Source organism: Globicephala melas, chromosome 1, assembly GCF_963455315.2.
Source record: "Globicephala melas chromosome 1, mGloMel1.2, whole genome shotgun sequence".
Classification (NCBI taxonomy): Eukaryota; Metazoa; Chordata; class Mammalia; order Artiodactyla; family Delphinidae; genus Globicephala; species Globicephala melas.
Genome location: NC_083314.1, coordinates 75,713,922 through 75,728,886, shown reverse-complemented (window position 1 = coordinate 75,728,886; position 14,965 = coordinate 75,713,922). Strand labels below are relative to the sequence as shown.

The window sequence follows — 14,965 nt, the reverse complement described above, 5'->3', positions numbered from 1 at the left end:
CCATGCCCCCTGCAGTGGAAGCGCTGAGCCCTAACCACTGGACTGCCAGGGAATTCCCAATAACTGTTCCTTTTTTTAAAAGTTTATTTATTTTGGCTGTGCCGGGTCTTAGTTGCGGCATCCACGTGGGATCTAGTTCCCTGACCAGGGACTGAACCAACGCCCCCTGTATTAGGAGCACGGAGGCTTACCCACTGGACCACCAGGGAAGTCCCAGAACTACCATTTTTAAAGAATATTTTCCAATCTAAGCAAGCAATTAGAAGTTGCTCTTTTTCATTCCCTCTCTGCTGATTTCCCATTTATCTTAAACCCTAGAGATGAGCCTGTTTCTCCTTACCATTTTTCCCAGGGATTTTTTCAAGGAGATTGAGCAAGATCTGGTTGAGTCGTTCCCGTTGACTATGCCGTCGTTCCTCAGGGGTACAAGCTACTTGGGGTTCTTGCCTACTTTCCTCTGTTTTTTTTTCACCCTCACTGACTTCAGCAGTGGCCCCCTCCCGTTCTGGCTCCTCCAGGCTGGGCATCTCATTGGCTGCTTGCTCCTGACTGGCCAGAACCTCTTCAATCAAGGGCAGAGCATCATCCTCTTGGCCCAGGTCTTTTAGGGGTGGCTTTGAGCGCTCAGACTTCCAGGATGATCTGCCAGAAAGATATGTGAATTTAGAGAGGAAGGCTAAGGAGGGCACTTGGGGATGGAAGGGGAATGATGGGAAAAGATCTCGAGATGGCTTGAGATCCTGCAGTCTAGCTGTTAGAGCCTTGGCTCAAGAGGTAAGAAACTTGGCTATGGTCTTCACTTTATTATTTTTGGAAAAAAACCACTACCTTTCTCTGAAATTTAATTTCTATTTACAAAATTCAATTTTTCTTCTTTCCTTCAGGAATCCACAAAATAGACCAGAGCTGGTAAAACGCATAGCTAGTTCTGATTGCTTCATGAGTACACAGAAGTATGGCATAACCTTGTGATACCAATAGTCCAACTAAAATGAGCATTTAAATCGAGTTTTTACTTTTCCTAAATTTCTTCTCACACCTATTATTTGGTATTTTCTTTTTCTAATATTGAAATATAGTTGATTTCCTATGGTAAGCTATTGATGTAGGTAAAGTGATTGTTACGCTACCATTCAACAGAAAAGGAAATTGAAGAAAAGCCTTCGGTACTTTCTCTAAGAATACACCTCTGTGTACAAAATAGCACAAATAAAAACTACGAGCCCAAACTGCTCAGTTAAAACCATGCACTTCTAGCTACTTCTGTTCCTTGACAGAAGTCCTAAGAGCTGATACACCTTGGGGTAATAGGGAAAGCTTGCAGAAACCTAAAAAAGATTTGTCCAAATCTGTCTGGAGTTCTGTTCCAAATCCTTCCCCTTCTCTATCTCTAATCTTACAAATCTCCTTCCCTGCCCCAACTAAGGCTCCATAACGAGACCACACCTGCTGAAGTCTAGTTCTTCTATATTACTGTTGGCACTATATTGGGCTACTCTGTCAGAGACTCCCCAATCCCAGGTGTGGGGCTGAGTGGGTAGGTGGTCATTCTCTTGCTCCATTCAAGTTATTGGTTAATCCCTTAGGCTCCTTACATCCCCCATGGGACTCACCGCCCTCCGTTCCTCTTGTAGTTGTCTGGGACATAATGAGGCTGCAGAGAAGAAATGGAAGTGGTAAGTGTACTGCTGAAGCTGGCAAAGCTGACACAGATGATCTGGGGCAAACTCAGGATAAGGGAGGTGGGGAGGTGGGGAGGTGGGGAGGTGGGGAGGTGGGGAGGTGGGGAGGTGGGGAGGTAAGGAGATAAAGAAAGAAAATAACTGGGCTATTGGGCTAAAACCTTTATTAAGTTGGGTGACTGTGTTAAGGTCAGAAGTTTAGTCCTAATAATCTGTAGGCCACAGTGGTTTTTAGCATTTTGTAAGCCTAGAATGATAGTAGAAGGGATAGGCTCAAAATTCTTTTTGTCCCATCCCAGCTTTTAAGAAGTTAAGGTTGGGGTTTCAAAGCTGATCAGTGAGCTGCTGACTAAGCAAGCAAAGTCAAAGAATTTTAGATGAGAGGCAGCGCTTGTTGGTGGGCAGAAAGAATATAAAATAAATATGATTTAGGGAAATCCAGAAATAATACTAGGAAAAATAGGAACATAAAGGTTTGCTTTCTGGTTAGTCTATTTCTAAGCATTCCAGGATGACAGCTCTGAATTCCGACAGGTCCACTGAAAAAAGACTCATGGATGAGGAATTTAGTCCAGGGTTTCATTATAGCAAATACATGGATAACCAAAACCTTTATGAAATGATGACAAATGGCACAATATAACTGAAGGAATATGTTCACAATTTGAAAGAAAAAATAACACATAGGAAAAGGGCTGAAAATGAAAATGTTAACAGTAGTTATTTTCTGTGTAGTAAGATAATAAACAATTTTTTCTTCTTAATGCTTCTGTACTTTTCAAATTTTATATAATGATAATGTCTTATATTTTAAATCCAGATATAAAAAAGAAAAAGCACTGAATTATTTTCACCAAAGGTTTCTCAATGTTACTGATATTCTTTTTGTTTCTCAATATTATGGGTGTGAAAAACATAACGAAAAACTATGCTATGGGGCTCAAGGGCAAAGACTGTAAACAGGTGAGAGAGAAAAAAGAGGGAAACCTAACTGAAGTATAACAACAATTCCCTGAGGCACAGCCTATGCCAGGAAATGCAGAATAAATGCATTTTTGCTGCTCAAACATACCAAATAGAGAGGGAGTTTTCCAGTTTGGGATGGAAACAGGATGAAGAAGCAGAGAGCCACTTGAAAATGCTCACTCTGTGAATTCCATGCATGAACTAGATTGTCCTGACACGTACAGTGAAGAGAGGAAGGGGACTTACTGAAAAATCTCTTTTAGGAGTGAGCTTCTTGGGGAAGTGATCAAAGGCATAGGGTTTGGTGCAGACGGGATAGCGGTTCCGGTGGATCTTGTAAAACAGGTGTGCTGACTTGTCAAGCCGATAATCACAGATGTACACATCTTGCTCCTTCACTCCTTTGGGTCTCCCTATGAGTCCAAACACTGTTAAAGAACCCTCCCTACTTCCCCTTCCTACTTCCCCTTCCCTCACCCTGAGCTGCCCCTCACATACCATTGGGAGAGCAGTGAGACCCCTAAGAGGGAAACATGGTAGCTGTTTTGAGAGGGGGAACAACTAAGCATTTGGTGATTTCAGAAGAAAGGAGACATTAGTGTCAAAAAAAGGGGAAAGGGAATCTGAGAGTTGAAGGGCATTCTATAGGATGAAAAGAAACCAGAAATGTAGACTGAGTGCTGCAGGAATTTTTGAGAGAACATTTACAAGGAAAAACAGAGCACATTTTGGGGAAGTTATCAGAAAAGAATAACTGTATAAATGAGGGAAGCACATTTGGTAATGAACACTTTATAAAGTGTGGGACTGAGGAGTCATCATGGGGCTTCAAGCAGTTAGTTTTTGCATGGAATATATATTCTCCTGGACTATTTTGCTGTGATACTAAGAGAAAGAGCTAGGCAACTGAACTTACTTATAATGATATCTAACATATACTGAGTTTTACTGTGAGTCGTAAACTGCGCTTAGTGCTTTTGTAGATTATTTCATTTAATCCTTACAAAACTCTCTAAAATAGATACTAATCCCTATTTTCAGTAGGATAAGTAACTTTCCCAAGGGCACACGGGTAAAAAGTGGTAGAGCTGGAATTTGAAATTAGATTGTCTGATTCCATTGTTAACCACAAACCTTATGAAACTATTGTGTTTTTTTCGTTTGTTTGTTTGTTGTAGAGTTGATGATGGCCGTAAGGATTTTGGAATGGGGGCGTGAAGTAACTTATCTTCCCACAAGTACTAATAGAGTGCTAATTACATACTATGAAAAAAAATGAATTAACAAAAAGAGAATTAACATTTATTAAGTAACAAGCACTAGGTAAAAGAAAGAAAGAATATTATATAGCTCTCTGAAGCGTCATAGCTAACCTTGGATAACCTTTTATCAGAGAGAGACTACACGAACAGAGTGGGCAATTGTAGATCAATGAATAGCAGATAAGAGGTCATTTTTTTAAGTAGTCCACATCACTTACCTTTACAATATGTATACAGATCCAATACACAGCAGGTCCCCACTACAGCCTCCAAGGGAATGATCTCATAAAGTGGCACCCGAAATAGTTCATTGTGATAGAACCGACGGGATGGAGAGTGGTGGGTTTCATGGGGACGAAAATAATGGTGACCAAAGGCAAACCGTTCCTCTCTAAAAAAAGAAAAAAAGAAATGGGAGAGGTTTAGTTAAGTAGCATGATCCTAGTGAATATTCAGCTCTGTGCTGGTAGGGTACAGCTGAAAGCATAGAGATAGGACCTCAAAACATACTTTTCATTCTTCCAAAGCTTCTCAATGCGGAATATGTCAAGTTTATCTCGGTTAATGTGAGACAATAGTCGATAGGACTGACGGACTGGGTGGCCATCAGGGGTGCGCCGACTATCCCTCATCAGATATACACAGTCACCTAGGAAGGCACAGGAGAAGGTTAAGACACAGAGGCACAGAACATAGGAGAAGGTTAAAATGATTCCTGCATAAATTCTGTTAGGTATCCCTTAGTCTGACCCAAGGTCTACACAGAAAGAACTTTAAAATCTAAAACAATAAATACATAACTACACCAGCAGTCTAATGGTGATGACAATCAATTCTAGACTATGAGAATGACATGAGGGAAGCCCTCCACCTCTTGTAATCCTATATGTCTTTCCCAGTCTTAAAATTAGCTTTATAACACCCTGGTCTCTCCAATTTAGTTTTATTGGGTGGAAGTAAATGTATGTAAGTCTAAGGACTTGAAGATATAAAAAAGGTATACTCTATTGCTGCTAAACGTCATATGGTGACAATCACTATTATGCAGACAGCAGATACCCCCTACTGTTCAGAATGGTCAGCTTTGGCAAGGAAGGTCAGCTTCTGTGTACACACCTTGGCGAAGCAGCAAGTCATCTCGGAGCAAACAGATGAAGTAGACACAGCCAGGCTGGGCATAGTGGGGCCGAGGGATCATGGGTACCTCCTGGTAAGAGCAGAAAGCCAATGGATAAGGGCTGGGACTATTGTATCCAGCCTCTCTATTCAAGAGAAAAAGAACTAAAACCGAGAATTCCCAACCAATTAAGACTTACTGTTTAGTCATTTCAATACAGCACAGATATTAAAAAAAGATGACAGCAACTAGAGTTGTTAAACTTGAAAAAGTGAATGTAGAGGACAAACCTGACAGGCTAAGTATCCCAAACTGTACTCTATGAAGCACTAATTGTGTGGTTGCTTTGTGCCATCTAAAGGGCATCTGAAAATGTGTGAAGGGGGACTTAGTCACAGTGACTGGAGGAGGCTACTAGCATTTAGTGCCCAAGGGCTAAGAAAGCAAACATTCTGCAATGTATCCCTCACAACACTGAAGAACTGTCCACTCAAAATGACAACAGCACCACTGTTAAGAAATACTGCTTGGGCTTCCCTGGTGGCGCAGTGGTTGAGAATCTGCCTGCTAATGCAGGGGACATGGGACATGGGTTTGAGCCCTGGTCTGGGAGGATCCCACATGCCACGGAGCAATTAGGCCCGTGAGCCACAACTACTGAGCCTGCGCATCTGGAGCCTGTGCTCTGCAACAAGAGAGGCCGCGATAGTGAGAGGCCTGCGCACTGCGATGAAGAGTGGCCCCCACTTGCCACAACTAGACAAAGCCCTCGCACAGAAACGAAGACCCAACACAGCAAAAATAAATAAATAAGTTAATAAACTCTTACCCCCAACATCTTCTTAAAAAAAAAGAATCTGCCTGCCAATGCAGGGGACACGGGTTCGAGCCTTGGTTCGGGAAGATCCCACATGCTGCGAAGCAACTAAGCCCGTGTGTCATAACTACTGAGCCTGCACTGTAGAACCTGCGAGCCCAACTACTGAAGCCCGTGCGCCTACAGCCCATGCTCCACAACAAGAGAAGCCACTGCAATGAGAAGCCCGTGCAACGCAAGGAATAGAAGCTCCCGCTCGCCGCAACTAGAGAAAGCCTGCGCGCAGCAACGAAGACCCAACGCAGCCAAAAATAAATAAATAAAATAATTAGGAAAAAAAAAAGAAATACTGCCTAAATACCTCCTTTTATAGAAGATCACACATATAAATATGGCAGAGCCAAGACAAAAACCCATTTAATAACTTGAGCAAGATACCCGACCTACCAGCTCTCCTAAAAAATGGGCCTAAGACTAACCTTTGTTGACTTCGAGTCCAGTGCTCTTTTCACTTAAACACTGCTTAACATAGGTGATATTTAGAGTACACAAGTTCTAAACTTTATAAGTTACTTCTGTCATGGATAGTAGTGTTTATAAAAACCATGGTTTTATATAGTACCATTCCTTCTGTAGATTTCTAAGTATTCTCCCATTGGTCTCAATCAAAAGGGAAAGGGAAGGGCAGAATTATTACCCTCAATGTAAAGTGGAAGAAACTGAGGCCTAGAGAGGCTGAATAACTTATCAAAGGAAATTCAGTGCATTAGGAGCAGGGCAGATAAAATACCATGTGCCACATCTCCTACTTTTAGATTAGAGTGTTATCAGAGGGCAACTTACTCTGTCCACAGGCCTCGGGTCACACTGCTCACAAAGGTAGTGCTCCACATCTGAGTTCACTCCCATGCAGTCACAGTGCTGCCACACCTGTAGGAAAAAAAAGCGTGTGTGTATGTAGGGGGTCAGATTTACTGAGAGAAGTCCTGGGGGCTAAGAATAAAAAAATGTGTGGGAGTTCCCTGGTGGTCCAGTGGTTAGGATTCGGCGCTTTCACTGCCGGGGCCTGGGTTCAATCCCTGGTCAGGGAACTAAGATCCCGCAAGCTGTGGCAAAAAAAAAAAAAAAAAAAAAAAAAAAAAAAGGCGGTAGAACAGGGTAAAGTAAAACAGGAACTAAGGATGTTAAGGAAGTGAGAAATTAGAGATAATGGTAAAGTAGGGGGAAAAAAGAATGAGGACTAATCTGAACATAAGTATACAGATTGGTTCATAATACACAGATCTGGGCAAACAAAATAAGGAGATGGATAGGGAACAGGAGGATGAATGAATACAGTACCAAGCTATTACTTACAAAGTAATATGTTATCAACAATATGGCCACTGTGAAAGGATTTATAGTTATGTTTTGACTTATCCTTATCTAATTATATCCTCCCAACAATCCTATGTGTTACTCTTAACTCCACTTTCCATAAGGTAATGAGTGCAGATGAATCAAATGGGGATACTAGGGCTAAAATCCAGGCCTTGACTCCTTCATCAGCAGCTCCATATATTGCATTCCATCCGTATTAATGCTATATAGAGTGTAGTACCTCTAATGTTTTTCAGGTAAAGCACTATCCTAAATATTATCATTCTTCTTCTTTTTTTCTGGTACGCGGGCCTCTCACTGTTGTGGCCTCTCCCATTGCGGAGCACAGGCTCCAGACGTGCAGGCTCAGCGGCCATGGCTCACGGGCCCAGCCGCTCCGAGGCACGTGGGATCTTCCCAGTCTGGGGCACGAACCCGTGTCCCCTGCATCGGCAGGCGGACTCTCAACCACTGCACCACCAGGGAAGCCCCTATCATTCTTCCTGATCCAGATTACATTAGGAGTGTGCAGTGGAAAATGGGCAGAAAGAACAGGAGGTAGAAAAAAGAAGGATAAAATGAAAGGGGGAGATATCAAAAAGGAGAAGGACAATACGGTGAACAGTAAGGGATAACAGAAACCAAGGCAAAGTTAAAGTTTATAAAAGGCCCATCAAGCCACGCCAAAAGGGGCAGGGGCTGCTGCTTTGAATATAGTCACGATGTTCATCAGGACTAGGCTTCTGCTTCACCTCCTGACCCTCACCATGCACTTGTCACACTGGATCATGAGGCCTTCGTCCTTGTAGAGGCCACAGATACAGCGGATAACATCATCATCCTTCTCATGACCGTTCTCCTTCTCAGAGACTGAGGTCTCACTGCTGTCTGCCTCACTTGCTGTCTCTCCCACAATCTCATCAATCTGGGCTGATGCCTCGTGCCGGGCATTGTAATAGGCCTTTCTTAGGCGGCACACATCTCTTCCAACCGGCGATTTACGTCCATAATACTTCTGAAGAAAGCAGAAGAAAGAAATCATGTTTGTCTTCTCAATGTGGCTTAAAAATATACCTGAACAGGTAGCAGGATTTTCTTTACCCTCCCATTTGGTTAACATATTTTTAATACCAACAAATATAGGTCCCAGACAGTTGAAAACAACTTAAACTGAACTAAAATGAGTTAAAATTAGAATCTGCATGGTATTTTTTCCATTTGCTCTGTTGCTCTGTTATTCGACTCCTATCATAGACCTTATTATCCATTAGGATCAAAAACACAGTGGTCATGGAACATGATTAAGTACTGCAAGCATTAACGTGGAGAATCTCTCCATTTACCTTTGTCTTATAGATACTACGGACAAAGCTACAAGTTTAAATACATTTGAAAGCTGGGTTTCAGGAGAAAGCATGTTAAAATTCAAAATTGCTATAATTTTTCTTGCACTTGTCTGTTTTTCTCTCATTTCTTGTCTTCAGTCTCAATTCCTCCTTCATCTAGTAGTCTCTTGTCCTTCAAACACCTCTCTAAGGTATTTCAAAATCACTGAATGATATCTTCTCTTCTATACATCATACCCATCCTCTCCTTTAAATCAGTTCAAGACCACCTTCTCTCCAATGAGCTTCACCTATTCTGCAACCTATTAGTGTAATACCCCTCAATTCCATCCTTAAGATATATTTATTTGCCTATCCATATTTCTGTGTATTTCACATATACTTATTGTCTCTAGTAAAGAGACTACAGATATGACTTAAATGTAGTAAAATGTCTGTATTACATAAACAAAATTTCAGCACTAAATTAGGTTTTTACAGAAATTGTTTTGGGAGTATGATTTAACCTTCAATTCTTGTCATATCACTGCCTTCATTTATTATATTTCCAATATTTAGTAAACTATAACCGTTATCCTAAGGGTACTTGATAAAAATTGTTGTCTTTCTTAATCAGAAATATGTAGGTTGCTAGGAGAAGAGTGTAAGAATCTTAAACTTCTAGAATAGATCTCTTCAGAACAAACTTCTTAATCTGTGTTTGAAGTCAGTGAAAAGTACCTCAGCATTCCGAAACACCTTGAGCATGTCAGCATCAAAAGCCTCCACTGTTTTATAATAACCAATGAGGATCTGCTTCTCTATGGTGGAAAGATCTAGGGGATCAGAGATCTTCTCATAATAATCAGCATTCCTGGAACATAAAGCCAGGGTGTCAATCTGGTACACTTAGGACTTTTCTAAAACTCAAATGATTCCCACATATGTAAACTTACTTTTTCTTTGGGGGTAGGTTCAAAAGTGGTGCTGCCAGTGACTGTCGGGAAGAATCTGCAAGAGAATGCAAGGTTTAGTAGAAGGTCTGACTATAAGAAACAAGGGAGGCAAGTATTAACTCCTAACTCAAAAAGTAGAATCACTAAAATTTAAAGTTAGGAAAAAAAAATCTAAGTTTTCTTTTTGAGGCCAGTGAAAAATGCAAGGACTTTTCAGAAATGTGGGCAAAGGCAGAGATCAGAAGATGCTTTCAGGATTACCTGGAATATGAAAGATACAGTGTATATACTTGAAATATAAAATAAAACAGTGTTAGTTGGGTAATGAAAACTTTCTAAGAAGAATGAGAGATGGGAACTTACTGAAGTAGCTAGGGTGCTTAGGGCAAATTCCTACTCAACAAAATTTATTACATCAAAGATCATCTCATCCAAAAAATGTTTTCTAGTTCTCATTAATTGCCCATAGTTAATATTACTCTGTTGGTTTGGATTCAATTAAATTCAAGATAATGAATAATTCAGTACTCTAAATATTTTCTGGAATCCATCTTCTTGTAACAGTTGCTCTGTATTATGAAAATAGAATTCATGGTGTGGGGCTGCTTCTCATTTGCTATCTTACTTTATAACAACTCACTACACAGAGAGAAAAAAGCCTATTGTTTCATGCCCAGAATGCAGTGACATATAGATACATCTACTGCAGTTTCACAGTAGATCCGATGGGGCTGGTTGAGAATACAGAGTGTGATCTTTAGGGAATGTAAAGGGAGTAGGTGCCACAAAACTTTACATATTAGGACAGGCTGGTCTCCCCTTTCTTCTTTCCATGCTTAGGTTAACAAAATGGCAAAAAACCACTAAAACATGATGATAAATAGTAGAGAAAGAAAACCAAATTCCTCAGAATTTAGGGAAAGGAAGGAAGCAAAAGCTGATGGCTGATTATAACAACAACAAAAAAGACTCACAGATATGGAGAACAAATTAGTGGTTACCAGTAGGGAGAGGGAACTGGGGAGGGGCAAGATAGGGGTGGCAGATTAAGAGGTATAAACTATTATGTATAAAATAAGCAACAAGGATATACTACTGTACAACACAAGGATATAGTCAATATTCTGTAATAACTATAAAAATTGTGATGACAAAAATTTATAACTTAAAAATTGCGATGACAAAAATTTATAACTTAAAAATTGCGAATCACTATACTGTATACCTGTAAAATATAATATTGCAAATTAACTATACCTCAATTATAAAAAAAATAAAATAGACAAAAAAGCTGATGGCAAAAGCTGCAATTCTTTGTTAAAATCTCTCATTTTAAATATCTACAAATTTCCTGGTCACAAAAACTCACGTACATTACCAAACTACCTATCTAAAATTAAAAATTCTCTCCTTCTCCACCCTCACCCCCAATACAAATCCAAGAGATGTGTCTTAGAAGAGGAAAGGAGTGGGGTAAATATGTTTGCATGAAAATGCTTTGAAAGTAATTTTTTGCAACTTCATATCCTTTTCCTTAATGTAGAAGTTAGGGCCTGTGAACCTTCCAAAACATATGCAAAATTATGTACATAATATTTTTCTGGGGTAAGAGTCCACAACTTTATTCTCAAAGATATCTGTCAATCAAAAAAGGTTAAGAACCACTGATGTCATACATTCATAATACTTTTTCCTTAAATTGCTAATTCATTGCCTCATTCAGGAAAATTATATCCAAGACAAAGACCTACTTCTTTCTATCCTACACCTAAAAAATGTGATTTCTAAATATAGTACTTAACTATGATAAAATTCCAATAAATACAAAAGATTAACCTAAAGATCCAGGGATTTAGAGACAACAATCCCTGAAGACTGTAATCAGTCCTATAATTCTATACTCTGACAAAGGAAGAACTAAGTAAACCACCTAAATTCCTAGCCCTAAACTGTCATGCGTTCTTGGTCTTGGATATCTCAGGTGAGGTAAGTGATATAATTTTTTAAAAAGCTAAGAAGAAGGAATTTGGGGTAAATATGGTCACCTTTATAAGAGATTATGCCATCACAGATCTCTTTGAAGATCTGGGCTAGGCGGGCTGCCCGAGCTACTTCAATGTTTTCCTCTGCTGCTGCCAACCGCCTTGTTCGAACAGATCGAGCAGTCTGCAGGGCGGAGAACTGGGTCATGAAGACGTCTGGAAGGATAAAGTGAAAATTAGTTTCAGGAAAAGAGCTCTTTCTCTTCTGTGATGGATTCCTGTGATTTTCGCAATTTTCCTTGAAGTGACTAAGTAGATTAGTGGTTATGGAGTTGTTTCTCTCCTCCTTAAAGAAAAATCAGAAAACACTGCAGTTTACCAGAGAAGACAAATCCTGCAATTTAAAGGGACTTACTAATGGCCAAATGCTATAGAGTAGTTGCAAGTCTGGGTTTCAAAATGAGTCTGTCTGTTTTTGAATTCTGGTCTCACTGCTTACTAGCTGTCTGATTTTGGGAAAGTTACTTAAACTTTGTGTCTCAGCTTCTCAACGGTAAAATGGGAAGAGTGGTAGTACAGGCATACCTTGGAGATATTGCAGGTTTGGTTCCAGAACACTGCAATACTGCGAATATTGCAAGAAAGGGAGTCACACGGAGCTCTTGGTTTCCCAGCACATGTGAAAGATATATTTACACTATACTGTAGTCTATTAAGTGTGCAATAACATATGTCTAAAAAAACAATGTACATACCTTAATTAAAAAATACTTTATTGCCAAAAAGTGCTAACCGTCATCTGAGTCTTCAGCAAGTTGTAATCTTTTTGCTGATAGAGGGCCTTGCCTCGACGTTGATGGCTGCTGACTGATCAGGGTGGTGGTTGCTGAAGGCTGGGGTGGGCTGAGGCAGTTTCTCAAGACAAGGCAGCAGTGCAGTTTGCTGCATCTTTGACTCTTCCTTTCATGAATGATTTCTCTGCAGCATGCAGTACTCTTTTTCTCTCATGCAATGCTCTTTGATAGCATTTTACCCACAGAACTTCTTTCAAAATTGGAGTCAATCCTCTCAAACTCTGTCACTGCCTTAGCAACTAAGTTTATGTAATATTCTAAATCTTTTGTTGCCATTTCAACAAAATCTTCACAGTGTCTTCACCAGGAGTAGATTCCATCTCAAGGAGCCACTTTCTTTGCTCATCCATACGAAGCAACTCCTCATCCGTGAAAATTTTACCACGAGAGTGCAGGAGTTCAGTCTCACCTTCAGGCTCCCATTTCTAGTTCTCTTGCTATTTCCACCACATCTGCAGTTACTTCCTACACTGAAGTCTTGAACCCCTCAAAGTCACCCATGTGGGCTGGAAACGACTTCCAAACTCCTGTTAATGTTGATATTTTGACCTCCTCCCGTGAACCACAAATGTTCTTAATGGCATCTAGAATCTTTTCCAGAAGGTTTTCAATTTCCTTTGCCCAGATCCATCAGAGGAATCATTATCTGTGGCAGCTGTAGCCTTATGAAATGTATTTCTTAAATAATAAGACTTGAATGTGGAAATTACTCCTTGATCCATGGGCTGCAGAGTGGATGTTATGCTAGCAGGCATGAAAACAACATTAATCTCGTTGTACATCTCCATCAGAGCTCTTGGATGACCAGGTGCATTGTCAATGAACAGTAATGTTTTGAAAGGAATCTTTTTTCCTGAGCAGTAGGTCTCAACAGTGGGCTTTGTCAACAGATGTGCTGTCGTCCAGGCTTTGTTGTTCCATTTGAAAGAGCAGAGGCAGAGTAGATTTAGCATAATTCGAAAGGACCCTAGGATTTTTGGAATGGTAAATGAGCACTGGCTTCAACTTAAAGTCACTGGCTGCATTAGCCTCTAACAAGAGAGAGTCAGCCTGTCCTTTGAACCTTTGAGCCAGGCACTGACTTCTCTCTACATATGAAGTCCTAGATAGCATCTACATTGAACATCTGTTGTTTAGTGTAGCCACCTTCATTAATGATCTTAGCTAGATCTTCTGGATAACTTGCTGTAGCTTGTACATCAGCACTCGCTGCTTCGCCTTGTACTTCGATGTTAAACCTCATGAAGCAACCTCTGCTAGCTTCAAATTTTTCTTCTGCAACTTCTTCACATCTCTCAGCCTTCATAGAACTGAAGAGAGTTAGGGCCTTGCTCTGGATTAGACTTTGGCTTATGGGACTGTTGTGGCTGGTTTGACCTTCTATCCAGACCACTTAGACTTTCTCCATGTCAGCAATAGGGCTGTTTTACTTTCTTATCATTTGTGTGTTCACTGGAGTAGCACTCTTAATTTCCTTCAAGAACTTTTCCTTTTCATTCTCAGCTTGGCTAACTGTTTGGTGCAAGAGGTCTAACTTTCGGCCTGTCTTGGCTTAAGGCGTTGCCTTCCTCACTAAGCTTAATCATTTCTAGCTTTTGATTTAAAGTGAGAGATGTGCGACTCTTCCTTTCACTTCAACTCTTAGAGGCCACTGTAGGGTTATTAGTTGGCCTAATTTCAATATTGCTGTGTCTCAGGGGATAGGGTGGCCTGAGGAAAGGGAGAGAGATGGGGCGTTGGGTGGGGGGGTGGGAGACGGGGGGGGCAGGAAATGGCTGGCTGGTAGAGCAGTCAGAGCACACACAACATTTATTAAGTTCACCGCCTTATATGGGCATGGTTTGAGGCTCCCCAAAACAATTACAAGAGTAACATCAACGATCACTGATCACAGATCACCATAACAAATATAATAATAAAGAAAAAGTTTGAAATATTGTGAGAATTACCAAAATGTGACACAGAGACAAGAAGTGAGAGGATGCCCTTGGAAAAATGGCGTGGCAGATTGCTCCAAGCAGGGATGCCACAAAACTTTCAATTTGTAGAAAACATAGTATCTGCAAAGTGCAATAAAGTGAACGCAATAAAATGAGGTATACCTGTACTTCCCTCAAGAGGTAATCTGTGTAGATCAAATGCAATAATGCTTTAATGTGTTTTAGCTCAGTGCCTGACCTATAAAAATTACTCAGGAAATAATTATTCCTATTATCAGAATATTTGAACCAATTGGAATATAAGATCAGAGAATTTATGCCAATCAAATCACTGAGAAGATATAAGATTCTGGGCAAATTTCTAAATGGATCTAGTCCTCACTCAGCATGTTGCCTCATATACCATGCAGAGTGCTTCTACTTTTTTTTTGCTGCACCCCTCGGCTTGCAGGATCTTAGTTCCCTGATTGGGGATCGAACTGGGGCCCTGGCAGTGAAAGTGCCGAGTCCTAACCACTGGACCGCCAGGGAATTCCCCTCATGTTCTTCTTTTATCCATTCCTACTTTCCCTCAAAAAGTAGAAGCCGGGAATTCCCTGGTGGAACACAGAGGACCCACTACCTATCTCATGTCTAGTAACTTTCAGGGTGTAGGTGATGTTTGGGAGGCTGGTGGAAGGGGGCTTCTTCCTGTTCCTTAGAGTC

The 14,965-nt window shown here is 40.6% G+C and overlaps 1 protein-coding gene across 2 annotated transcripts in view; it reads right to left on the bottom strand.

Moving 5' to 3' along the window:
- ASH1L (ASH1 like histone lysine methyltransferase) overlaps positions 1-14,965 on the bottom strand; it is a 204,352-nt gene that overhangs the window by 2,745 nt on the left and 186,642 nt on the right. For both annotated transcript variants that reach the window (XM_030842181.2, XM_060298439.2), the window contains 11 exons: positions 11,530-11,682; positions 9,485-9,539; positions 9,270-9,402; positions 7,970-8,218; positions 6,688-6,774; positions 5,027-5,117; positions 4,421-4,559; positions 4,129-4,301; positions 2,895-3,061; positions 1,614-1,654; positions 341-642 (listed from right to left, as the gene is read on the bottom strand). In XM_030842181.2, coding sequence (XP_030698041.1) covers positions 341-642; positions 1,614-1,654; positions 2,895-3,061; positions 4,129-4,301; positions 4,421-4,559; positions 5,027-5,117; positions 6,688-6,774; positions 7,970-8,218; positions 9,270-9,402; positions 9,485-9,539; positions 11,530-11,682 — 1,590 coding nt within the window. The remainder of the gene's footprint in view (positions 1-340; positions 643-1,613; positions 1,655-2,894; positions 3,062-4,128; positions 4,302-4,420; positions 4,560-5,026; positions 5,118-6,687; positions 6,775-7,969; positions 8,219-9,269; positions 9,403-9,484; positions 9,540-11,529; positions 11,683-14,965) is intronic.